The sequence below is a fragment of the Lampetra fluviatilis genome, chromosome 78 (assembly GCF_964198595.1).
Source record: "Lampetra fluviatilis chromosome 78, kcLamFluv1.1, whole genome shotgun sequence".
Lineage (NCBI taxonomy): Eukaryota > Metazoa > Chordata > Hyperoartia > Petromyzontiformes > Petromyzontidae > Lampetra > Lampetra fluviatilis.
The window spans coordinates 986465-1014444 of record NC_136352.1 but is presented as its reverse complement, the minus strand read 5'-3'; the positions used below and the strand labels follow the sequence as shown (position 1 = coordinate 1014444).

The 27980-nt window shown below is 47.6% G+C and overlaps 1 protein-coding gene across 1 annotated transcript in view; it reads left to right on the top strand.

Annotated features, from left to right (window-relative positions):
* Positions 1-27980, top strand: part of LOC144953537 (uncharacterized) — a 206453-nt gene that overhangs the window by 127148 nt on the left and 51325 nt on the right. Inside the window, exon 7 of the mRNA XM_078884081.1 lies at positions 21368-22209. Coding sequence (XP_078740207.1) covers positions 21368-22209 — 842 coding nt within the window. The remainder of the gene's footprint in view (positions 1-21367; positions 22210-27980) is intronic.

Sequence of the window (27980 nt, the reverse complement as noted above, 5' to 3'; positions counted from 1 at the left end):
AAAAAAGACTTAATCACAAATTTTTTGGACCATCTTATCTGACAGGCACTATTTTACTGTACTTTACCGAGTGTTAACATCCCCAGTTATTTTAACAGTACTCTCTTCATTGTTCAGCCAGCATTGGTATAAACATGGGCATTTTCGTTCTTTTGTCTATCATGTGTATCAGACCCCCCACTCCCCCTCTCTCTCCATTGTGTTGGCGTGTGTAGTAATTGGCCGCTTGCGCACAAGCGCTTCCACGTCCGTCGCCCACCCTTTTGGCCTCGCCCCCCCCCCGCCCCCCCCTCCCTCCCGATACGTTCCATTCATTGGCTACCATAGTCTGATGAGCTCCCCCTAAGTTTGTACCCATCATCATTTTCGTTCTTTTGTCTATCATGTGTATTAGACCTCCCCCTCCTCCTCTCTGCCCATTGTGTTGGCGAGTGCAGTGGCTGGCCGCTTGCGCACAATCGCTCCATTGTGTTGGCGTGTGCAGTAATTGGCCGCTTGCGCACAAGCGCTTCCACGTCCATCGCCCACCCTTTTGGCCTCGCCCCCCCTCCCTCCCGATACGTTCCTTTCATTGGCTACCATAGTCTGATGAGCTCCCCCCTCCCTCTCCCTCCCCCCTCAACTCGCTTTTAAGGGATTACATCTTGAATCATTGCCTCACTTGATACAGCTAATCTGGCTGTGACGGTCCCACCTGATGACGGAGACTTGTGTTGCCTCCGAAACGTCGTGATTTTTGTTTTTATTTTATTTTACTTTCTACGTGACTTTACCGAAAAAACCTAAGAAGATGATTCCTTGCAGTCACGAAAGCTTCAAATCTAGAATTAATGCCCTCTACGGGGAGGAATTCCACCTATCTCTTAGAGTTTTTAACAGACAAAGAGACAAGAAGTCACAGCTTCTCGAGACGCTGGCCTTCCTCAAGAGATGCCGAGATAACAAGGTAATACCCATCGCTTTCACACTCACATCCGCTGCTGTGTCCTCACCGAACTCCAAACAGATCTTATTTAAAGCCAGCCTATCACTAATCTCGGAGAGAATAAGGTTACTCCGATCTGAACTAGATAATTTAGACAAGACTCTCTTACAAACACATTTAATGTTAACACAAAAAATGTCACCTTCTGATTGGAACCACGTTGATAACATGACTTCTGCTTCTGCTGACTCACTGTCAGCCAAATGCAAAGCTAACCTGATTTCTAAATTCAACCTCCTATCTAAGAAGAAACCAGAGCCACACATCGCAAAGCTGGATGTTAACAAGACCGTGATTAATCAGAGTAACATCCCAAATTCTGACACTCTAAAAACGGTACTGGCCAAAGGACTAAATTTCGCCGTCACCCCTAAATATATACCAGTAGAGGATATGATTTCCCAGATTGATGTAGCCCTCAGAGGCATAGGACACATCCATGCGGATGTAGCAAGAGCTGAAATAGCTACTATTCTTAAGAATGCTAAGAAACCCACTAGTAACATCAGCAAAAACGAACGCTCTGAACTCGCGGACCTAAAAAAGAGAGATGATATAGTCATCCTCTCGGCAGACAAGGGCAATGCCACGGTCATCATGGATAAAGATTCATACAACAACAAAATCCTGGACCTTCTTAATGATGGGAGTTACTCCAAAATTAAAAACGATCCCACTAAAAGGCTAACGACGAAAACCAACAGTATCATCACGAGTTCGACCTCCCTAATCGAACCAAGCAAACGTCCCTCTCTAAAACCATCGGCGGCAAGACCTCCCAGACTCTATGGTCTTCCCAAAATCCATAAGGAAGGCACCCCGCTACGACCCATTGTGTCGACGATAAACTCTCCTACGTACAAACTAGCCCGTTTTCTATCAGATACTCTGCTCCCTTTCACAGGCAAGACCTCTTCAGCAGTACTCAACTCAACCCAATTAGTCTCTATGGTTAAGGACATGGTACTATCTCCTGATGACATCCTCGTCAGCTTTGATGTAGTATCTTTGTTTACCAAAGTCCCAGTACCGGACACCCTAACAATAATTGAGGACTTAGTCCAACATGGATTGAATTCTGATGCACCTGCGCTGGTTAGGCATTGCCTCACCAACACCTATTTTACCTGGAATGGCACCTTCTACAAACAGAATGAGGGTACCCTATGGGCTCCCCTTTGTCACCAGTTATAGCCAACATATTCATGGAAAAGTTTGAATCGGACGCCATCCAGACATCCACCCTGCGTCCTTCCCTGTGGAAGAGATATGTGGATGACACTTTCGTCATCTGGCCACATGGCCTCCCAGCATTGAACCACTTCTTGGACCACATCAATTCTAGACACCCATCCATCAGATTCACCATGGAAGTGGAGAAAGACGGTAAACTACCATTCTTGGATATTCTGTTTGAGAGGAGTCCTGACGGTTCCTTGGGACATTCTGTCTACAGAAAAGCCACCCACACAGACTCCTACTTGAAACCGGATTCCCACCACCACCCATCTCAAAAGAACTCTCTCATCAAAACGCTATACCACAGAGCACATGGCATTTCTGACAAACACCACCTGACCGGTGAATTAAGACATGTACATCGGGCCCTCAGGATGAACGGATACTCTGACCGTACTATCCGCCAAGCTGTCTCTCCCACCACACAGAAACAGCCACATGAAACTCCGACCAAAACCATCACGTTACCATAAATAGCTGGCGTGACCAAAAAGATCTCCAAAATTCTAAACAAACATAAGATCCAAGTCCGATTCAGTACAGTGCATAGAATCCGTGATCTGATTCCATCTGTGAAGGATGTCGTTCCTGACTTACAGTATCCTGGAGTCTACAAATTGAGTTGCATTTGTGGTGATTGCTACATTGGAGAAACGAAACGTCATGTTTCTGATCGTGTCCGCGAGCACAAGTCAGATCTGAAACACGGCAGAACTGATTCTTCTGCCGTGGCCGATCATTGCTACAACTCGGTGGGCTCTCATGAAATTGTCTTTTCCGAGACCAAGCTTCTCTGCAAACCTCCCGGCTACCATCAAAGGTTTGTACACGAAGCCATACAAATATACAAACACAGACATAATTTCAACCGTGATGATGGGTACAAACTTAGTAATCATTGGAAAGATGTTATCAACCACGCAAAAAAGACTTAATCACAAATTTTTTGGACCATCTTATCTGACAGGCACTATTTTACTGTACTTTACCGAGTGTTAACATCCCCAGTTATTTTAACAGTACTCTCTTCATTGGTCAGCCAGCATTGGTATAAACATGGGCATTTTCGTTCTTTTGTCTATCATGTGTATCAGACCCCCCACTCCCCCTCTCTCTCCATTGTGTTGGCGTGTGTAGTAATTGGCCGCTTGCGCACAAGCGCTTCCACGTCCGTCGCCCACCCTTTTGGCCTCGCCCCCCCCCCCGCCCCCCCCCTCCCTCCCGATACGTTCCATTCATTGGCTACCATAGTCTGATGAGCTCCCCCTAAGTTTGTACCCATCATCATTTTCGTTCTTTTGTCTATCATGTGTATTAGACCTCCCCCTCCTCCTCTCTGCCCATTGTGTTGGCGAGTGCAGTGGCTGGCCGCTTGCGCACAATCGCTCCATTGTGTTGGCGTGTGCAGTAATTGGCCGCTTGCGCACAAGCGCTTTCACGTCCATCACCCACCCTTTTGGCCTCGCCCCCCCTCCCTCCCGATACGTTCCTTTCATTGGCTACCATAGTCTGATGAGCTCCCCCCTCCCTCTCCCTCCCCCCTCAACTCGCTTTTAAGGGATTACATCTTGAATCATTGCCTCACTTGATACAGCTAATCTGGCTGTGATGGTCCCACCTGATGACGGAGACTTGTGTTGCCTCCGAAACGTCGTGATTTTTGTTTTTATTTTATTTTACTTTCTACGTGACTTTACCGAAAAAACCTAAGAAGATGATTCCTTGCAGTCACGAAAGCTTCAAATCTAGAATTAATACACGTATTCACCGTTTTCGAGATGCACATCAAGATGGACAACGGCAGGAAACCGATCATGGATCAAGAAGCTGAAGATTCTCCATATAGCCTCGTTGCTGCTTATGTAGCGGCCCTGTTGAAACTGTCGAACCTCGTCCAAATTTTCAGTGCCTCCAGTGACCTCAAACACAGCTTGGTCGCTGCCTTTGTAGACATACTTGCAAATGTATTTGATAGCCTTCACAGACTGACAATATTCGACATTGATGTGCGCATGGAACATCTTGCACAAAATCGGCGAGTATGGCACAACATATCGGTTGTCGTACGTAAAATGTTTCCCACGGATAGTCTTTTTGAATGTATGACCACCATGGTTGGAATCTCGTCTTCTGTACAAAGGATACCCTTTGTCAGTTTGTGTTTCGACCATGAATTGCCTCGGGTAGCGCTTGGAACAAACGCCATTTAGCATGCACGGTGAGTAAGGATTGTCCCTTCCGCATGGACCATGAAGCAAGTTTGTAGTGACAGTTGTGTACAAAGCAGGGTCGATGTTGGAATCTGGGATCTCAGCAGTGATAATGAGATCCACTTGATTCGGGCGTATTTTTTCTGCCAACCAAACCAAGATGTGCGCATGGGGTAACCCACGCTTTTGCCATTCCACCGAATACATGTGGCAAATGGTGTCACCAAATATCTTTCCCTTCCAGATGACTTCCATCATTTTTTTAAGCTTGAGATGAAAGACCCGAGCGATCACATCGTGACGATGTGTAGGTTTTTGGTTTTGGAATAGATGACGTTGTATTTCCTCCCACTTGGGGTTGCATGTGAACGTAACAAAAAGATCAGGTCGCCCGTACTTGCGCACATACGCCATGGCATCTTGAGCGTATTTGTGCATGTGTCTGGGGCTACCAGTGAACGTAGCAGGCAAGACGACACGTCTCCCAATTTGAGTAGGATCCGCGTCTGCCTGATTCATCGTGTCACACAAATGGAAGTAAGATTCACTCCGCAATTTTGTTTGGTTGTAACGGATGAAGTCCAATCGTTCAGATTCAATTTTGGTGTACATGTCGACCACGAACTGATGGAACAATTCACGATAGTACAGCAATAGGTTCTTAGTACCGTCGCGAATCATGAGCATGTAGCAGTAGAATTGCATACATGACACCTTTTTAGCACTTTGCCCTCCGTTTTGATAGATATCAAAGTGATAACCATCATGTCCGTTCCAAAAAATCAAGGGGTACTGCAGTGGATCATACGTTGGATTAAATTCGGAAATCCGCACCAGAACACCGCTTGATTTCTCAAGCACAATGTCCCTTCTCTTTCCGTTTTCTCCACAGATGATAACTGCGACGTCGGGTGCCGTTGGTGCGTTGTACCGCCCACGATGCTCATCCCCAGGTGTTTTGTCCCCACGAATGATCAAGCGCTGGCCTGGCGTAGTCAAATTCCCAAGATGGTTTTTGAACTGCCGCACCAACTCGTTGTGGTCATTAAGCATGTCTTGAAGCATCACAACCACCTCACGGTCCTTGGACCGATCTCGTTCGTTCTGAACTGTGAAGCTCAATCGAGCATCGGTGGCGGTGTCGATAGCATCGCAAAAATAAATCTGCAAGAACTGAGGATTATTATCACCGAAAGGCAACAATGACCCTATTCTATGGTACACTTGACCCTTGACGCGAAACGTTGGCATAAAGCCCCCTGATCCTTAACGTCTGCACCAAAGCTGGTCATCTGAAATGCAGAGTTAAAGCGCCGGATATTGTTTTGGAAATGCCGATCCAAGTCTCCATTCCCGTACAACAGTTCAATCAACGGCGAAGGGGGTTGTGGCAAAGCAGGCAATACGACCTTGCCACTTGCACAAGATAGACCCTTGGGTTCTCCTGCAAACGTCAAAGCAGTGCATTGGACACACCGCTTGTCCATGAGACCAAGTTGGAGAACGCGCATATCGGCATATGGGTCGTGGGGTGAATAGACGAATGCCGCGCCAATTAGGTCTCGATAGTTTGTCGAGACCTGGACAGCTCTGCGCTGCGCATCGTCAGCGCGTCGTGCTGAGAGCTGGCGTTCATCTTCATTTTGCCGTGCCACGGCAGTTCCCTCGCGATCCACTCGGCGTCACGCTTCACGCTCTTCGGTGCTTTCGTTGGCACGTGCGTCCGACGTAAGTTCGCGGTCGCGGAGGCGGCGCGCCTCGCGTTCTTCGTCGGTTTCGTTAGAACGTGCGGCCGACGTAACTTCCCGGTCGCTCTGGCGTCGCGCGTCGCGTTCTTGATCGGTTTCGTTAGCACGTGCGGCCAACGTAACTTCCCGGTCGCTCTGGCGTCGCGCGTCGCGTTCTTCAGCGGTTTTGTTAGCACGTGCGTCCGACGTCACCTCGCGGTCGCGGAGGCGTCGCGCCTCGCGTTCTTCGGGGGTTTCTTTGGCACGTGCGTAAGACATGAGCTCTTGTTTGCGTTGGCGTCGCGCCTCGCGTTCATCGTCGGTTTCCTCGGCACGTGCGTCCGACATGAGCTCTCAGTTGCGTTGGCGTCGCGCGTCGCGTTCTTCCTCGGTTTCCGCGGCACGTGCGTCCGACGTAACCTCACGGTCGCGTAGGTGTCGCGCCTCGCATTCTTCGGGGGTTTCGTTGGCACGTGCGTAAGACATGAGCTCTCGGTTGCGTTGGCGTCTGGCTTCAAGTTCTTTGGCAGTAGCTTGGGTGCGCAAGCGCGCCTTGGCAATTGCTTTATTCTCGCGGCTTTGTTGCAACGCTTCTGCCGTTTGCGCCGCATGTATAAACGCCGCCCGTTCACGTTTTTGCTTTTTTTGGTGTTCGGTCATAACGCGCTTTGGTGCAGGTATGGAGGCTGTTTCGTCGGTCGTTGTACGGGCTTTCTTGTTGGCTTGTTTAGTTGTCGTGGTTTGCGCTTTACGCTTTCCCTTGCTTGATGTAGACATGGATACTTGTTTTCTATGGAATAGAAAGGAACTTAGAATTAACTCCAGCAAGTTCACACGTGCGTGGGAAAACACGACCAATAGCGCTCAACGCAAAAGCGTCAACACGAATTGTCGGTTGACAGTCGGGTTGTAAATCCCTACCAATGGGGAAACCCAACTGTAGTTTAGAGTCGTGTTGTAGTTCCCTACCAATGACGCAACACGACTATGGCGCTGTGAAAATAGTGTTGCGTGCCCCCCATTCATGGGGTCCGAACGAAACGTTGACCTGACGCCTTTCAGTATGACCAGTCTGTTTCCACCTTGCGCTGTTAACACGTCTCTGCCATTGGCCATACAACTCAAGTTGTAGACGGTTGGCTCGGATCATTAACTTTATGTGAAGTCCGGTTCGCTACAGGAAACTATAGAGCGACGCAACACAAAATTCCCGGACACATGGAAAATGAGTGTGTACCGGCTTGGGGATCCTTGAGATATCCGTAAGTCCGGAAGGTAAATGTGGGCAAAGCCATGGTCCAGAAAACGCACAGTTGGCCGCACCCCCCTCCGGAGAAGTTGATGTGGCAGGACATCACGGCAGTGAAGAATTTAGCAGAGCGTTTAGTGTATTTTTAAAGCATTTATAAGGGTAAAAAAAATGTTCCCCTCACTACCAGCGTGCCACTTGGCATGAGCCGTCTCCCCCACGAAAGGCGCGTGAGTTGGGATGGTCATGCACATGAATAAATAATAAGTATAAGCCGTAAAAGTAAAGTTTTTCACTCAAAATTCTTTATATGCGTGGCAGCGAACTTAATATAAAAGATTTTAAAATATATTCGCCTGTGAAGGACGCGGGGATCGATCCCGCAATTTTTGGCATGGGAAGCGCCGAGCGGCGCGGTGAAATTTATAAATAAAGTTGAATATCACTAAATCCATCATTAAACCACTTTAAAGGTGACGGATAAAAAAACTGACATGCCTATTCCCATCGCGGGGCACGGGACGTGCCTCCCGGCAAATCCCTCGCAAGCGAGCGTACACAGACGGACAGACAATTTTAGAGTACGACGTTTGGCTGGTAATTGCATCCAGCATAAGCGAAACGTCCTACTCTGAAATGGTAATTGTTGTGGTTTTACGCTTGAGCACACCGGTGGGCTAAAGCAGTGAACTATTAGTCTTTTATCAACGGGACACTTTTTTACTGATTGGCCGTGTGGGTTGGTGGAGGGTTACAACACATTAATAAATAAGGCCATATAAAGCCAATAAGGTTGTTTTTGAATAATGGTCGCGAAAGCGTACGTGTTACAAAATGACTCACTTTACTTATTAACCAGGTTACAGTCTACATTATAGACTGGCAGTACAACCACCCAGCTTAATAAGCAGGCTACAGTGTACATTATAGACTGCCAGTACGCTCACCCAGCTGAATGACTGTTTGTACAGTGAACATTTAAAAAATCGATTCTTGGCGCGTCCGGTTTAAAAGTAATAACACAGTTGTTTTTTCATCAGAAATGGTAATTCTTGTGGTTGAACGCTTGAACACACCGTTGGGCTAAAGCAGTGAACTATTAGTGTTTTCTGAACGTGACACTTTTTTACTGATTGGCCGTGTCGGGTGGTGGAGGGTTAGAACACATTAATAAATAAGGCGATCTAAACCCAATAACGTTGTTTATGAATAATGGTCGCAAAAGCGTACGTGTTACAAATTGACTAACTTTACTTAAGAACCAGGCTGCAGTCTACATTCTAGACTGCCAGTACACTCACCCAATTTAATAAGCAGCCTACAGTCTACATTATAGACTGGCAGTACGCTCACCCAGCTTAATGACTGTTTGTACAGTCAACATTTAAAGAATAGATTCTTGGCGCGTCAGGTTTAAAAGTAATTACACAGTTGTTTTTTCATTGCTATGTAATGTTTGAAAGTTTTCATAAGATTTTCAATACAATACTGTCTAATCGCTATAATTTTATTATGTACCGACCCTATAATAGTAATAGCACACATTGTGATGGGGGGGGAGTGAAAAGGACGTGAAACTTTGAATTTACCTCACAGTCGCGTGCCGGGTGTCGAGGCCTAGTACCGTGCAGAGCCTCCGGCCTCGCCTAAATTGGCCACCCGGGTGAGGCTGGGTACGGGTGCCGTTCCCCCCCCCGCGCTACAATAATACTGTGTAATCGCTATAATTTAATTATGTACCGACCCTATAATAGTAATTGCACACATTGTGGTGGGGGGGGAGTGAAGAGGACGTGAAACTTTCATGAATTTACCTCAGAGTCGCGTGTTAATGCGTGCGCCTATTTTTAACGGGAATTAAAAATGGCGTCCACCCCGCGGCTACTTGTTGCCAGGGGCAACCGCCGTCCAATGAAACTGCGTATGGTCCAGCGACACATAGACACACACACAGACAGACAGACAGATTCGCGATTTTATATATATATAGATAACACTGTGTGGAAGGTGCCTGTACTTTTGCTCCATACAAAGCTTTGAGTGTCCATCGTCAATGTCTAGTCCATCTGAGACCATCCCTCTCCCTGCCATACTGGCATCGCACCGGCCCCTCACCCTTCATCCTGTGGATGTTTGACGCACAGGATGGCACCACTTAGCCAATTCGAGTTGGCCTGAGTGAGTTCGTGGGTCACACAGCCACGAGGTGCTTGTTTTGTTTACACAACCCCTGGGCCTGGCTCTAGGGGTGATATCAATATAGAATATAAGTAAGAATGCTCCCCAATAGACTCCCCCTGGAACTCTACCAGACACGTCCCACTGGGCGAAGACCCCGGGGCTTGCCCAAGACTATGTCGCTCGGCTGGCCTGGGAACACTTTGGAATTCCCCAGGATGAGCTAGAGTCTGTCGCCAGGGAAAGGGAGACCTGGACCACCCTACTCAGCATGCTGCCACCACAACCCTCACCAGGACAAGCGTTTTCAGAAACTAACGAACACAGCTGTGATTCGTCTAGTTTTACACGAGCCCGCTCACCATCATGAAGGTCCTTAATGATCGTGAGCAGAGAGTCAGGGACTCGAACATCACGAAGAACAACCCAGAGCCCAGGCCTACTGATGGTATCATAGGCCTTGACCAGGTCAATAAAGCATAGATGCTCCCTACACCTCTGTTGTAGCAGACTGACAGAAAATATGGCATCTGTGCAGGACCGCCCTTTCCTGAAACCGCATTGGGGCTCTGCAAGCCTCTCCTCGGCGTGCCTAGCAAGGCGATGTTGAATAATTCTTGCCAGGACCTTTCCTGGCACACAGGAGTGAGATGCCCCTGTAGTTGTTAGTCTGTGCGGTCCCCCTTCTAAAGAGGGGGACCACTAGGGCATCCTTCCAATTCTGCGGAACCCATTCAGTGTTCCAGACTGTTGTTATGATGTCATGTACAGTGAGGGAAAAAAGTATTTGATCCCCTGCTGATTTTGTACGTTTGCCCACTGACAAAGAAATGATCAGTCTGTAATTTTAATGGTAGGTTTATTTGAACAGTGAGAGACAGAATAACAACAACAAAATCCAGAAAAACGCATGTCAATTTTTATAAATTGATTTGCATTTTAATGAGGGAAATAAGTATTTGACCCCTTCTCAATCAGAAAGATTTCTGGCTCCCAGATTAGGAGCACACTCTTAAAGGGAGTGCTCCTAATCTCAGCTTGTTACCTGTATAACAGATGCCTGTTCACAGAAGCAAGCAATCAATCAATCAATCAGATTCCAAACTCACCACCATGGCCAAGACCAAAGAGCTCACCAAGGATGTCAGTGACAAGATTATAGACCTACACAAGGCTGGAATGGGCTACAAGACCATTGCCAAGCAGCTTGGTGAGAAGGTGACAACATCTTAGTTCTTTCGGTAAAGTCACGTAGAAGGGAAATAATAAAATAATACAAATAAAACATAATTAAATTATTCTCACGACGTTTCGGCCACAACGCAAGCAGCCGTCCTCAGGTGAAGAACAGGTCTGTCGGAAAGACAGCGTCTGAATGAAACACCACCAGGCTTGGAGCGTATATTTAAGCTGGGTTGGAGGGGGAAGAGCGCCTTGACAAAAGAATTTGCATATCAAGAGGAATTTAGCATATTTATGGGAAATGCAGATATTGGATTAGTCATTACTTGTGGAATGCGTAGGAGGTGGGCGGGGGGTTTCAAAGTCATAATATGCCCGTGCATTATGCAGGATTAGCAGCATCAAAGGGAGGTATTAGGGTTAGCATTAATAAAGGGAAGGAATGTTAATAGTTTGGAGCTGCAGCAACTAAACCACCACGTAAAAAAACTAAAGTATAAACTACATCAGTATCATCAGTATACTAAATATACTCTCCAATAAGCTGAGCTACTAACAGTAAGTAATACATTACATTTCTATGTCGCAAAAAATATAATATGCTTCCAGCTAAACTTTTTTCTCTTACATCACACGGGTCTACCCTGTACTATATACTGCCATAGACAAACCCAACATTAAATTATATACTGTATTACTATACACCACCCTATACCTTAGACTATACATTGTAATATTATACTATGTATTATTCTACCCACCCTACTGTATACCACACTGCTGTATATTCACTATACACGCGACGGTCAATGGAATAGTGTATAGCAGATTGTATAATAATAAATAGTATAAAAGTGTAATGTTTAATACAATGTAAAAGGTAATATATAGTATCGTAATTGACTTTGAAACCCCCCGCTCACCTCCTACGAATTCCACAAGTAATGACTAATCCCATATCTGCATTTTCCATAAATATGCTAAATTCCTCTTGATATGCAAATTAGTTTGTCAACGCGCTCTTCCTTCTCCAACCCAGCTTAAATATACGCTCCAAGCCTGGTGGTGTTTCATTCAGACGCTGTCTTTCCGACAGACCTGTTCTTCACCTGAGGATGGCTGCTTGCGTTGTGGCCGAAACGTCGTGAGAATAATTTTTTTTATGTTTTATTTTTATTATTTTATTATTTCCCTTCTACGTGACTTTACCGAAAGAACCAAGAGGATGAATCCCTGCAGTCGCGAAAGCTTTAAATCGAAATTAAAGGTGACAACAGTTGGTGCGATTATTCGCAAATGTAAGAAACACAAAAGAACTGTCAATCTCCCTCGGCCTGGGGCTCCATGCAAGATCTCACCTCGTGGAGTTGCAATGAAAATGAGAACGGTGAGGAATCAGCCCAGAACTACACGGGAGGATCTTGTCAATGATCTCAAGATTGCTGGGACCATAGTCACCAAAAAATAATTGGTAACACACTACGTCGTGAAGGACTGATATCCTGCAGCGCCCGCAAGGTCCCCCTGCTCAAGAAAGCACGTATACATGCCCGTCTGAAGTTTGCCAATGAAAATATGAATGATTCGGAGGACAATTGGGTGAAAATGTTGTGGTCAGATGAGACCAAAATGGAGCTCTTTGGCATCAACTCAACTCGCCGTGTTTGGAGGAGGAGGAATGCTGCCTATGACCCCAAGAAGACCATCCCCACCATTAAACATGGAGGTGGAAACATTATGCTTTGGGGGTGTTTTTCTGCTATGGGGACAGGACAACTTCACCACATCAAAGGGACGATGGACAGGGCCATGTACCGTCAAATCTTGGGTGAGAACCTCCTTCCCTCAGCCAGGGCATTGAAAATGGGTCGTGTGTGGGTATTCTAGCATGACAATGACCCAAAACACACGGCCAAGGCAACAAAGGAGTGGCTCAAGAAGAAGCACATTAAGGTCCTGGAATGGCCTAGCCAGTCTCCAGACCTTAATCCCATAGAAAATCTGTGGAGGGAGCTGAAGGTTCGAGTTGCCAAACGTCAGCCTCAAAATATTAATGACTTGGAGAAGATCTTCAAAGAGGAGTGAGACAAAATCCCTCCTGAGATGTGTGCAAACCTGGTGGCCAACTACAAGAAACGTCTGACCTCTGTGATTGCCAACAAGGGCTTTGCCACCAAGTACTAAGTCATGTTTTGCAGAGGGGTCAAATACTTATTTCCCTCATTAAAATGCAAATCAATTTATAACATTTTTGACATGCGTTTTTCTGGATTTTGTTGTTGTGTTTCTGTCTCTCACTGTTCAAATAAACCTACCATTAAAATGATAGACTGATCATTTCTTTGTCAGTGGGCAAACGTACAAAATCAGCAGGGGATCGAATACGTTTTTCCCTCACTAGGGCAGTCTGCACAAACGCCACCTTCAGCATTTTGCTTGGGAGATCATCTCTGCCTGGTGCCTTTACTGGTTTCAGACTCTGGATCGCCTTCAGTACTTCCTGAACAGATGGCACCTCTGCCAGCCACTCACACGGGGTGACTTCTACCAATATTTGAGGCATCGCAGCCTCAGCAGGGTCATCTCCACAATGCTCAGCAAGTTTGCAAAGCTGTTCCTGGGGGTCAGAGATTAGGTCACCACTCTTTCCCCTAATGAGGGTAATAGGTGTGGCGCTGCAGGTTGCTTTTTTGATGGAATTAAAGAGCGATTTGTGATCGGGGGCCATTGAGGCAGACTCCATCTACTCAGCAACCTGCGACCACCACCCATCCTTGCAGTGCTTCACGGCTCTCCAAACCCCTGAGCGAAGGCTGCGGTATGCCTCCTCATTCTCCGACGTGGGATGCTGTAGGCGATGAGAGTGGGCCTGTCGCTTTTTCTCAGCCAGCTTGAACACCTCTGTCAGCCAGGATCGCTGGGGAGGTCTGGACCGTGTACCCAAAGCAGCCATTGCAGCTGCATGAGCCACAGTCCTAAACCTCGCCCATTTCCCCTCGACATCAGGAATAGTGGGGGACGATGCCAATCCCAACCGCAAGGGAAGATTAACTTCTCACTTGCAAATTTCATCAGCTGGCTGAGACAATGCCACAAAGGGCTTGAATGGGGTCCTGGGTGTACACCCACCACTGGAGTGGAAGAATGGCAGGCGCATCTTACAGATGACAAGTCAGTTTCAGTTTAATTTATTTGGTATTTCCCTGTGAGCCATTCAGCTCTTGAATCGGGTGCAACCGCAACAAACAAAAAACAAAAACACGAACAAGAAAACATATTCAAGTGACTATGCGCAAACAGAAACATCCAGTAAAGAACAGCAAAATCTTCCAGAAAGCATCGTACACCAACGTTGTGTGCAAAAATCCCAGTGGGATGCAAGTCAAACAACAACCACAGGAAAACTTATATTAAAGCCATCAGTCTTAACTCCGTACTACAGCAAACAAACATGGTCAAACCAAATAACGTTTTCGAAATCACAAAATAAAGCCATAAAAGCAATGTAACAGTGATCATAGGAACTGTGACCGAAATTTCACAATGACATAAAACAACATGGCAATAGCATTCCAGACCCTGGGGGCATCAATAGCAAAGGCCCTTCCTCCAGTTTTTGTACGGCAATAAGGAATGTGAAGCTGGTAAATGAGCGAAGACCTTAGGTCACATACTTTTTCTTCGAAACAGAGAGGGGAACCAGCAGGTAGTCTGCAGATTTTTTTGTAAGTACATCGTGAATAAATAAGATCTGGTGCACAAGCCGTCGAACGTTAAGAGATGTTAAGTTTGACCCAATGTAGAGATCACAGTGGTGAGTCCTATATTGACAGTTAAATGCATATCCTAAGGCCGAGTGATAAATTGAGTCAAGCTTCTTCAGTACAGTACTGTGGGGCTGATTTATATACGATGTCACAGTAATCAAGTAGAGGCAGTATGGTAGATTTGATCAAATTCCTAACGGGAAGCAGTGCTTGTGTCGATACAGAAAACCAATTGTTATTTTTGTCTTTTTACCACTATAATCAATGTGATCTTCAAAATTCAGTTTTGAATCCAGGATGACCCCAAGATACTTATAGATCTTGACTTGCTCTATTTGATCATTATTTAAGGAATGTAATTGGGGGAAAATAACTTCCCGCTTTAGTCCTGGTGAGAAGCATAGCACCTTGGTTTTGGAGGTATTCAGGACTAGTTTAAGAGCAACTAGCTGATGTTGTAGTTTGTTGAAATCACCCTGGAGCTTAGCAATCACGTCATCTGGAGAGCGGCCAGCAGTAATCAGTATCGTGTCATCTACAAAAGATTTACCCTGGAATGATTTAGATCAGTGCCCAAGTCATTGACATAAAGAGAGAACAAGAGGGGGCCGAAGGATGGAACCCTGTGGAATCCCTTTTGTTATCTTAACACTGACCTTCAACCATCTGTGAATACAGTTTGGGTGCGAGAAAAGAGGTACATTTTTAACCATTCTACTGCGTGTTTGGAGAAACCGAGGCAACTTAGTTTACTAAGCAGGGTGTTGTGGTCGACTGTATCAACGGCTTTGGACAAGTCAAGAAAAAGACTGGCGCAGTACTACAAATTATCAAGGCTACTAATGCAGCAGATGTGGTGCTGTATTTTTTTCGTAACCCAGATTGTTTTCGATGTAATAGATTGTTGTCGGACAGAAAACTGTTAATTTGGTAGTTCAATAATTTTTTTAAAACATTTGTCAACGGGGACAAAATTGGGATTGGTCGGTAGTTATTTGGATCATCTTTAGGGCCCCCTTTGTAAAGTGGACGAACATAGGAATGTTTCCATTCTAGAGGTACTGATGCTTCTTTGATGGACCGGTTGAAAATATGGGCTATAGGTTTATATATTATGTGACCAACAGTTAGCAGAGCAAAGACGGGAATACTATCTTCTCCGTTAGAGGGGAGGACCCTTTGAGGTAGGACAGTTGTTTCAGAACATTACTTTTGTGGATTGGCTGGAAACTAAATTCGTTTAATGTTTGGACAAGGGTATAGGAATTTGCATGAGCAGGGGTGACTCCCAGTACATTATCAAAAAGGTTACCAGCTTCAGAAAAATGAAGGTTAAAATTGTCAACAATTTTTTTGGGCTCTGAAAAATATTCCCCATTTCGGTCAAGCTCAACGGGCAGATTATCTGTTTTGGATGCCTTTTCGATATTTTTTTTTTGTTTTCCAGAAGATCCTGTCACTTCCACGTGATTCCAGGAGAGTGGAGGAAAAGTAGGCATTTTTTGCATGCCGTGTTTTTTAAAAATCCTGCATTATAGCCAGTCATTGACCAAACACATTTTCTGAGCACATGCCCAAGCCTTGTCCCTAGTTTTCATGAGCTTAGTAATCATATAAACGGAGCATGTTTGTTAATAATTTGGAGAAACGTGTATCTGAAGGTCTCCCAAGCCGTAGTCAGGTTTGGGATATCACAGACCTTGTCAATATCCGAGTGAAGCACATTATTAGTAAATGCCTGAATGCTAAAGTTTCTCTCAGAGTGCTTCTCAACCAATTTAGGGGGGGCTTTGGGTCTGGCTGATGATCTCACCCCAAATATGAAGGAGTGATCACTAAGGTTATTAGCCAGAACACTAGTCAGTGCGAATTGTGAGGGGTATTTGTCAATATGGACGTCTAGCAGAGATGACTGTCCCGGATTTTTTAGGTTGGGTCTTGTGGGGATATTTATTAATTGAAACAGGCTAAATTAATCTGCAAAATTTGTGACCACGGCCGGTGGGTTTAGCCAATTCTAATTTAGATCACCCACAAACTATTTCACCTTTCGGGAGGCCCCCAAGAAGCTCTCTCGGTGCAGACACAGCTTCAACATCCTTCCCACTAGGCAGTCTATAGCAGCACACTACCAATATCTGTTGATTAGTTGGGAGAGTTATTCTGAGAGCCAGACCTTCAAAGCAACATTTTTTAAACAAGGAGTGAGCTGGTGAACATGCAATAGCATTATGAACATAGATGGCAATTCCACCTCCTTTAGATCCTCGGTCACGCCGAAAAAGGTTGTAGTTGTCAATCGTAATTTGCAAGTCATTAACGGCAGGAGTGAGGAATGTTTCTTTTAGGCAAAAAATGTCCCGGTCCAGATTTGCCACTTCAAGTTTTAGTTGACTTCATTTAATCACAGGCCCTCTGATGTTGACATGTAGAACACCGACACCTTTTCTGCCAGAAAAATCTACAGGATTATACAAGTTCTTTACATTTGTGCCAGGATGAAGCTCAATACCACCCAGAAACAAGAAAAGTAGAATTAATAGTCTGCACAGGTATTTTCTGTGAAAGGATGAAGAGCGGCGAACCTTGGACAAATAGCAGCAGCTCGCAGTTGGTAATGTTTTTAAGAGCAGAATGAAGTTTGGAAGGAGTACTGGTGAAGTAATGGGACAAAGATAAAGTTAGAAGTGTCTATAAGCTGTTTCATTAGCAAGTGTAGTGGAAAATTGAGCAACAAGTATGGACGCGAAGTTAGGCGGGTATCCGTTTGTAGAGTTGAGTGTGGCACTAGATATAGCTGGGAGGGACAGCAGTAGGATACACAGCAGGAGAATTGCCATCTTTAAAATATCAGGGTTGCACACAGTTTAACACACAAGCGAAAAGAAAAACATATATATACTTGTAGGCCGAGCGTTGAGAAATGTCTTGCCGCACTCGTCACACATACACGGCTTCTCGCCCGTGTGCTAGAGTTTTTGGAGGAGCTTGAGGGAGAGAGCTAGGCCGCAACCTCGGTGTGGGTGGTGTCTCTCTCTCCATGCATCGCACTTTCGCCGGCAGGGATATCCAGGCAAGCAGGGGGGTACGTGGGGAGCGTGAGCTAGGCCGCAACCTCCGTGTGGGTGGTGGCGTCTCTCTCCACGCAGTGAACACCGCCACGCGTCAGCCCTGACGGATTGCAGCCGCTGCCTCCGCCCCACCCGTGGCACAGCTGCAGCTGCAGTAGTTTTTGCTGCTGTACTCATACCCCCACAGTGATCGTGGTGAAGAGTGAGGCAGTTGTTTCGAATCCTCAACCAAGCATCCTCAGTTAAAATCTCGAAGATGTCGGCGAGTTGACAGCGTGAACATTAGAACATTAGAACAAAGAACAAGTTTAGTTTGTCGAACATGTAGGCTTTATCCTTTAGCTGTATCCCTTTAAATTGAGTTTATCCTTCCCCATGCTGCGCCACTGCTTCCAATCAGCGGGGGGTGGGGGGTGAAGGGGTATGCCTCGGCCCAATCCAGGCAAGGCCTCGCTCTCTCACTCGTCGTTAACTGTAAGCCACACTGCTTAGGCAGTGGTGCACAAGACAAAAACTTAAACACGTTTGGCAATATATATAGATGCGACGTGTCCGCAAATGGGCCTTCCTGACAGCACAACGCACAGGGCATGGCGTCTCGATTAAACCCCCCTGCACCCGTCAATCTCAATTTAAACACAATTTAGACACACACACAGTTCACTCACACACACAGCTCACTCACACACACTCAGCTCACTCACACACACTCACACACAGCTCACACGCAGCTCATTCTCATGCACAGCTCACACTCACTCACGCAGCACAACTCACACACCACTGCACACGCCGCCGCCATCCTGAGACGTCGATGGGCAGATCAGCTCCACGGTAGGTCCTGGTGTCAAGGACATGGGTCCGCATCCGCTGTTCCGTCACTATGTAGTCCAGAAGATGTTCTTGCTTGGACCCGGCATGCATCCATGATGTTGTGTTGATGTGCCGATGCTGGAACAGCGTGTTGGTATTTACAAGCCCATGGGCTGCACAAAAATCGAGCAGCCTCCTACCGTTGTTATTGAGCTGATCTGGCCCATGCCTTGCAATCACTCCAGACCAGGTGCCAGCATCATGACCAACTCGGGCATGGAAGTCACCCAACAAGATGACTCTATCCTGTGGGGCCACTTGAGCTAGCACCTGTGACAGGAGGTCATAGAAGGCATCTGACTCATCGCACACACACACGGACTCTCACAGACACAACGCACATACATATATGGACTCACACCCACATGGACGTCCCCACGCACACACGAACTTTTATATAGAGTAAATAAGTTTGTAAATAGTTTTTTTATGTACGTGACTTTAGCACTACATTTTTAATTTAACTACTTTAAAGTTGACGGATGCGAAAATGGAATAGCACTGGCTCACTTACAGGGCTTATGGCGTGGTACCTGGGTTCTTTTTTTTTTTAACCAAATCCTTCGCAAGTTTTGTACACAGACAGATACACAGACAGAAATAATGACGTTTATAGGTCAGATGTTAATGATCCATGTGAAATGCATGTGTATTTAAGAGTTTATCTTTGTGGTGAGCTGTAGCGCAGTTATTTCACTGCATTATGAACTCAACAATTAGTTTGATTATCGCCGACCGCAAACATGATTGATAACACTGCGTAACAAAAAGAATTGTCCCTGCGTAGTAAGTGTTATTTTCTAATTGCTTATGCCTCAAAAGTACAGAAAATGGCTATTATTCCCACAAACTTTGCTTTTGCGACCAAGACAGTGATATTTTGAAATGTACCTATTTTCAATGAGTAAATGTGTTCATTTGTGTCATTCCTTAACGTAAAGTCCTGGTCACAAAAGGAAAGTTTGTGGGCATAACCAATAAAAAAAAATAACACTAGCCATCCAGAGACAAAAATTGTGTTACATAGTGTAAGTGAAAGCTGAACTTATTGTGGGCCCCTGCTATGTTGATTCATCTTGAATTAATTACATGGTGAAGTGAGGAAGCATTAATACTGAGCAGATGAAGGTGGCCAGGCATGGTTCTGGACACACCACCACCACCTTTTTACCATGCGAGTGTGTGACAGTGTCAAGTTTGTATTTGCAGTAAAGTATATTAACTATTGAACATGGAGGTTAAATCAAAACAATAGTTTAATTTAGTTTTCCTCTAGGACGTTTTGTAAGAATGGAAACAGTCAGGAAAATATCTCAGCACATATGCAGCTGAAGTTAGATCTGTTCATCCGAGCATTCAAGCAAATCCACCTCGAAGTTTCGATTGAACATTCATTTATGCATTTCGGTATAATACAAATAGCATTATTTTCAACACACTTTGTTATTATAGCTGAATTTTTCTTAAATATTCTTTTCATAGCTAGACAGCCGAAATTGTGTGTGTGGAGTTTTGGGTAAACATTCATTTTGAAGATACTAGAGCATCCAGGCATATTTATGACCATTGACCCTCCCATTGTGTGCCTTAACAGCCCGCGTGATGAATTGGGGAATTATTTTCACTATATCATGAATTCTAGATTTGAAGCTTTCGTGACTGCAAGGATTCATATTCTTAGGTTTTTTCGGTAAAGTCACGTAGGTAAAAAATTTAAATTAATGAAAGTAAAATAAAAATCACGACGTTTCGGAGGCAACACAAGCTTCCGTCTTCAGGTGGAACCGTCACAGCCACGACAGCTGTATCAAGTAAATGAGAAATTACAAGAGCTACCACTCCGTATATATAATGGTTGAAGAGGGGAAGGGCCAAGTACGGCACACTTTTTATTAATATGGTAAGGTGAGGCTTAAGACTAAGAATAGACTGCATAACAAAAGATTGAGCCTTTGTTATGGAGAGGTGCGGTTTGTGACTACGCCTAGCCTACATAACAAAAGTGTGAAAAAAAGAAAAAACTAAACCTGGTAAAACAAAACTGGCTGTCTATCAATAACCTGTAATAGTTGTCTGTCAAATAAGATGGTTCAAATAAGTGTAGTTAAATCTTTTTTGCATGGTTAATCATTGGAAAAAAAAGATTTAACTACACTTATTTGCACCATCTTATTTGACAGACAACTATTACAGGTTATTGATAGACAGCCAGTTTTGTTTTACCAGGTTTAGTTTTTTCTTTTTTTCACACTTTTGTTATGTAGGCTAGGCGTAGTCACAAACCGCACCTCTCCATAACAAAGGCTCAGTCTTTTGTTATGCAGTCTATTCTTAGTCTTAAGCCTCACCTTACCATATTAATAAAAAGTGTGCCGTACTTGGCCCTTCCCCTCTTCAACCATTATATATACGGAGTGGTAGCTCTTGTAATCTCTCATTTACTTGAGACAGCTGTCGTGGCTGTGACGGCTCCACCTGAAGACGGAAGCTTGTGTTGCCTCCGAAACGTCGTGATTTTTATTTTACTTTTATTAATTTAAATTTTTTACCTACGTGACTTTACCGAAAAAACCTAAGAATATATATCATGAATATATGAATAAGTATAGATGTGTAAGTCATGTGTGACTGTGTATATATGCATTCCTCTGTGCCTTGATACTGACGTAGATGGTGTGGATATGTTTTTCTGTCTGCAGCTGACGCTTCCTCTGACTCTTCCTCTGCAAAATTGGTCTGATGGAGCAAAGGGACTCAGCGCAGCTTGGTACAAGAAGGAAACAATGCGACCAGTGTGCAAACAGCACGGATCGTACTGGAAGTTTGACACAGCACCAGACAACTCACACAGGAGAAAAACCATTCAAGTGCACTGTGTGTGACAAGGCATATGCACAGTCATCAACTCTTCAGATCCACCAGAGAACACACACGGAAGAGAAACCTTTCAAGTGCAATTTCTGTGTAAAGGTATTTTCAGGTTTATCTCCTCTGAAACGACACCAGATAACACACAGGGGAGAGAAACCCTTCAAGTGCACTGTGTGTGAGAAGGCATTTACAGAGTCATCACATTTTAAAATACACCAGAGAACGCACACAGGGGAGAAACCCTTCAAGTGCACTGTGTGTGGAAGCGCATTTGCAGCGTTATCAAATCTTCAGACCCACCAGAGAACACACACAGGAGATAAACCCTTCAAGTGCACTGTGTGTGAGAAGGCATTTGCACAGTCATCACATCTAAAAACACACAAGAGAACGCACACAGGAGATAAACCCTTCAAGTGCACTGTGTGTGTAAGCGCATTTGCACAGTCATCAATTCTTCACGACCACCAGAGAACGCACACAGGAGAGAAACCCTTCAAGTGCACTGTGTGTGAGAAGGCATTTGCAAAATCATCAAATCTTCAGAGTCACCAGAGAACGCACACAGGGGAGAAACCCTTCAAGTGCACTGTGTGTGAGAAGGCATTTGCACAGTCATCAAATCTTAAAAAACACCAGAGAATGCACACAGGGGAGAAACCCTTCAAGTGCACTTTGTGTGGGAAGGCATTTGCACAGTCATCACTTCTTAAAAGACACCAGAGAATACACACAGGGGAGAAACCCTTCAAGTGCATTGTGTGTGTGAAGGCATTTGCACTGTCATCACATCTTCACAACCACGAAAGAACACACACAGGACAGAAACCCTTCAAGTGCACTCTTTGCAGGAAGGCGTTTGCACTGTCATCACATCTTCAAATACACCGGAGAACACGCATACATCAGAAGATCCCCAAGGAGCGGAGTCTGAAATTGGCTTGTGAAAGTCCAAGTGCTGCAATGAGCCCATCCCTGCTGAAAAACGAACCAGAATTTAATTCCAGCTTGGACGCAATTAAATGTATCAAGGTGAAGAGCGCAGAAGTGAAGGTGAAATGTGAAGAAGTGATGGTGAAGAGCGAAGAAGCGATGGTAAAATGTGAAGATGAAGATTCAACTCCACATCGATGGAGGCAACGTGAAGCAGGAGGAGAATTCTGACTGTGAGGCTGAGCGAGGCAACTCCCAGCAGTTTGTGGAAGTGGAGGTGTGGGTGGACTTCTTAGGCAATGCAAAGTCAAATGGAGACCCGGTAGATGTGTAAGTTTGAGACAATGAAGCTCCAATAGATGCACCTTTGTCACAGGCCTTTTAATTAAAATAACGTGAAGTTGCACACTCAATTCCTAGGTTCAACCTGCAGAGTAAGAGCAGCCAGTATTTGCGGACCTGTGGGTTGGGTAGATCTGTAACCAGGAGTTAGAGCCAATAAGCTCCAAAGCATTCTCTATGTTATACTATGTTATAATAATTTTAGCATTTATATGGTGCTTGCTTAATCTCCTCAGCAACTCAGTTGTTTTGTATCATCTCATCACAGACACTCGAAGAGCATGTTGTATATGTAATGCGAGCGTAAATCGGGTTGTTGCTGGGCTCTGGCCCAATCACACGGCCCGGAGTATTGGGAGGCGGAGCCTGGTCTGCGGAGCGTGTGAGAGGGGCCACCGTTCACCTCGGCTCCCAATGGGAGGCGAGGTGAATGGGGGCGGAGCCAGCAAGGGCAGTATGGGAAGGCCGGATCTGACGATCCGGTAGGCGAGGAGTCAGGGTCACGTGGGGGGAGAGGATATAAGTGGGAGCCCGGAAGAGATCGGGGTCAGTTGGGGAAGTTAAGAGTCTGAGCCACGTTGGGTGGTGAGAGAGATCCGCGCCATCGGCCACGTGGCCGAAGGACCTCAGCACGCCGTCGGCCAGCGGTGTGCGGAGTACGGGAGTAGAGGAGCTAACGGAGGAGCGTGCGTGGCACGCGAGAGGAGACACTGGTCCCTTATCAGGACCAGCGGGGTGTGAGGAAGAGTGGAGGAGCTGACGAGGGAGCGCGTGCGAGGCGCGCGCGAGATGTCGCTGGTCCGCGGAGGAGACCAGCGGGGTGCGGAGAAGAACCTAAATAAAAGACAAGCGGAGACCAACAGTGCCTGACGGAGTCTTTTATTACACTGGGGTCAGAAGTGCTTCGAGATGTCAAAACATCTCAAGAAAAAGAATATACCTACGCCATCTTCAGAAGACGAAGAGGACCTTCCTCCGGCGGTGGCGATCCCGACCATGGAGGGCGCGGGCGAAGTGGCGGCGAGCGACACGACAGGAGTACAAGATGTCGTCGCGGCGTCCGGGCCGTCTGCGTTAACGAGCACCGAGGACGGCTGGTGACACGTGGCAGACCAGCTTGATTCGCTACGGGCCATTTTGCTGGATTTAGTCACCCTGGTGGCGCCTGCGATGAAGCCGGGACAGCCACGCGTTGGGCCTTCAAGCGGGGAGCCATCGGGTGGGGCCGAGCCGTCCGCCATTGGGGCCTCTGCGAGGCTTCCCGCCCTTCCCGATATGCAGCAGGACGCTGCCATCTTGGGTGTGGCCGTGGCCGAACGGCGGGAAGCCGCCATCTTGTCACCGCCACATGGGACGCCTGCATCGGAAGACAGCAGCTCGGGGACTCGCAGCCATCGCCTGACGACGATTAAAGAATTCTCAGTTGGAGGAGATTGGAGCGCATTTGTGTGGCGTGTTGAGTCGGCCGTCCGATCCGTCAAGTGGACGGATGCGGAGGCCTTGGAAGTTCTGCCGACGCTCCTGGATGACAAGTCTTTGAAATTCTTCTGCTCCATCGCGGCCGTGAAGAAGGCGACACTGAAAGGGGCGTTCGACGAAATGGCAGAAGTGTACGAGCCTCAGGACGACGCACACCGCAGGTTCGTCCAGAGGCAATGGGCAATGGAGGAATCGCCTGTGGCCTTCCGGGGCGCTGTGCTTGAGCTAGCCATGGCCGCGTATCCAGAGACGGAGCCCGACTTGTTGGAGCCCTTGATACTGGGTCAGATGTTGGAGCTGTCCAAGGACTTGGGCATTCCACTGCCGGTGTGCGGCCATGAGCAGCTGACCTCCCGGATGGCTGCCAAGTGCCTCAACATGCAGTTCAACTTGCGCCGTTGGGCAGAGATGACCGCCTGGATGGGGAGCCCGACCGTGGAGGGAGACGCCGTCGTGTGGACTCCGTCGAAGGCCGTCTTCGTGCCGGACGAGAGGGGGCCTGGCGATCTCACTGCGGCGGCGGGCCAGTGGGTTCTTCCAGGGGGAGTGGTGTCGTTCCGGGCCACCGCCGATGGATCGCCGAGACGTGGGGGGAGCCGGGCGGCGGGCCGACTCGTCGTGTTACCGCTGCGGGCGTATTGGACACTTCGCGCAGGACTGTCGGAGTTGCCTTCGCCCGCCTCTTCAGCCGGAGTCCCCGGCCAGGGACGCGCCTTCAATGCCGGAGAGTCAGCCGTGTCAGGCAAGTCGGTACGCATCAGACACCCGGCAAGGCCTGTCATCTCATTCATCACCGTCGGTATGCGTTCCGGGGGCCTGTTCTAACGGGGGGACTCTAAGGGATCCGCATCGCTCGCTGACACAGTGGCGAAAATTGGCACTGAGGGTGGTCGCAGCCGCTACTGGGTCGTCAACCGTACCGGGTTCGATACAGGGGATCGACGTGCGGATTTTGGTAGATTCGGGCGCGTCCTCCACTATCATCTCAGACGTGATATTCCATCTCTTGTCCATTCCGCCGTCGCGGGTACGACCGGTTTACGATTCATGTGTTGCGGCAAACGGAGGGAGTATCGGCATCGTTGGTCAGGTGGAGGCGCGTATTTCGGTTGGGGGTGCGTCGGCTTCGGGGACGGTGTTAATTTCCAGGTCCCTCGCTGTGCCGTGTTTATTGGGGACCGATTTCCTGGCAAAGATGCCCATTCAGATAAGGGTAGATCAGAATTGTATTGAGTTACCGGCGGGCCGGAAGATTTTCTTTTTGCCGTCGCCGTGGGGCCAGTCCGCCCCAGACCGCCAGGTGCAGGCGCTGTCCGATGTTTCGGTCGACATTCCACCTGGCTCGCAGATGCTCATTCTACTGCGTTATCGGAAGCCCGTGCCTGGGGTTAAAGGGGGCGGCGGGGGTGTTGTTGTCGCCATCCAACGCGGTTACGGCTGGCCTGGCGCTGGTCGCGGCACAGACGATTGTTCGGCCAGGTCAGCCTCCGTGTTTGCAAGTGTTGAATTGAGGCGCGGACAATGTCGTCGTGCCGGCCGGAACAGTTCTGGCCCATGCCACGACCGCCTTCACGGCCCATGATGATCCGGCTCACCGGGGCCTCGTAAGGGGGGTTTCGACCTCGACGTCGCAGGACGATCGATGGATCACCGGGTTGTGCCAGGAAAATGCGTCTCTGACTACGGACCAGCGATCCGCGCCTCGCGTGCTGTTGGATAAATATTCTGACGTCTTTAGTAAAGACGATTTCGATCTGGGGGACGCACCTCGTTGCTCTCCCACCATATTGATACCGGGGATGCTGCTCCCATTCGGATGAATCCATATCGGTTGAGCCCGGTGGAGAGGGATCATGTACGCGGCGCAGTGGATGATATGCTAGCCCCCGACATTATTTCTCCGTTCAACAGCCCATGGGGCGCTCCGATGGTCCTGGTGAAGAAAAAGGATGGTAATTTGCGGTTTTGTGTTGATTTTCGGAGGTTAAACAAGGTGTCGGTTGCGGACGCTTACCCCCTGCGCATATGGATGATTCCCTCGATGCCTTGTCTGGGCCGAAATTTTTTTCCACTCTTGACCTCTCTTTGGGGTTCTGGCAGCTCCCCCTGGACGAGTCCTCGAGGGAAAAGACGGCTTTCCGTACGCCGGAGGGCCCTGTTTCAGTTTAATTGTTTTCCCATGGGGTTGAACGCTGCCCCTGCTATGTTCCAGAGGTTGATGGAACTCGTGTTGACCGGTCTGCAGTGGGACACGTGCTTGATATATTTGGATGATGTTATTGTTTTCAGCTGTACGTTTGAGGAGCATCTTCAGAGATTGGATGCTGTTTTTGCTAGGGTGCGTTCCGCCAATTTGAAATTTAAGCCCAAGAAGTGTCACCTTTTGCAACGATCCGTGCGCTATTTGGGCCACATTGTCAGCTCTGACGGTGTGGCCACGGACCCGGAGAAAACGGCGTGCGTCCGGGACTGGCCGATTCTGGCCACGGTGGGTGATGTGCGTCGATTTGTCGGGTTCGCTTCCTATTATCGCAGGTTCGTTCCAAATTTTGCTACGATCGCTACGCCGTTGCACCTCCTTACGGCAAAGAACCGGAGGTTCAGCTGGGGGCCGGCGGAGGAGGCGGCGTTTCATGGCCTATGTTATCGCTTGGCGTCAGCGCCGACGCTGGACTACCCTTATTTCACTCTGCCTTTTATTCTGGATACCGACGCTAGTGACACGGGGATTGGGGCCGTCCTATCGCAGTTTAAGGGTGGCGTCGAGCGCGTTGTGGCTTACAGGAGCCGCGTTTTATCTCCGGCGGGGACCCGCTACTGCGTTACCCGCCGGGAACGGTTGGCGACAGTACATTTTGTCCGTCAATACCGCCCGTATTTGTATGGCCATAAATTCATTGTGCGCACGGACCATGCGGCTTTACAATATTCCCTGAAAGTTGACCAACCGTCTGGCCAATTGGCACGATGGTTGGAAAATTTGCAGAAATTTTCGTTTGAGATTCAATATCGTAAGGGGTCGCGTCACGCAAATGCGGACGCGCTCTCCTGATTGCCGCAGGGAACCACCTGCGCCTCTGGCACGAATAGGTGCACGCGGGTTACACAGCCCCCGCGTCCTGTCATGTCCGCTGTGGAGATGCCCGCGGCTTCCACGTGTCCGGAACCGGCCGACGGGGTTTTGAATTTGCCGCGTTCCGTGTGGGTTCGAGAGCAATTGCTCGATGATTAGCTGGGGGCCTTGCGGAGTCGGGCTGCGAAGGAAAGGGGATATCCGTCGTCCAATGGGACGCCGGGAGCGGCTCCCCGTGATGGCTTGTTGATGTGGAGGGAAGGCTTGCACGATCGCTGGTGTCTTGTTGTGCTGTCGTCATTGCGATATGAGTTGATTCGGATTCTGCACGCTGAGAAGTTGTTACATCTCGGGGTGCAGAAAACCTTATTGACATTGCAGCGGGATTATTTTTGGCACGGCATGACGACTGACGTCGTCGGGCATATTCGGGCGTTCTCCCATTGTGCCCGGCGGAAGCCGCCAAAGCAACCGTATATTCCCCCAGTTGGTGGCGTTGGATATTCTGGGGCCCTTTCCCCCGTCCGCTCGGGGGAACAAATTTTTGCTGGTCGGGGTTGAATATCTTTCCCGCTGGCCGATGGCCTGGCCTTTGCCCGACCAGTCGGCGGCGTCTATCACGGATGCATTTCTGTTCGGATATGTGATGGACAAGGGGGCGCCGGAAAGGTTGCTTACAGACCAAGGGCGAAATTTTTCTTCAAACTTATTGCGGAATGTGTGCGACACACTGGGGACTAAGAAAGTTCGGACGTCTCCCTACCATCCACAAACTGATGGGATGGTTGAACGATTGAACCG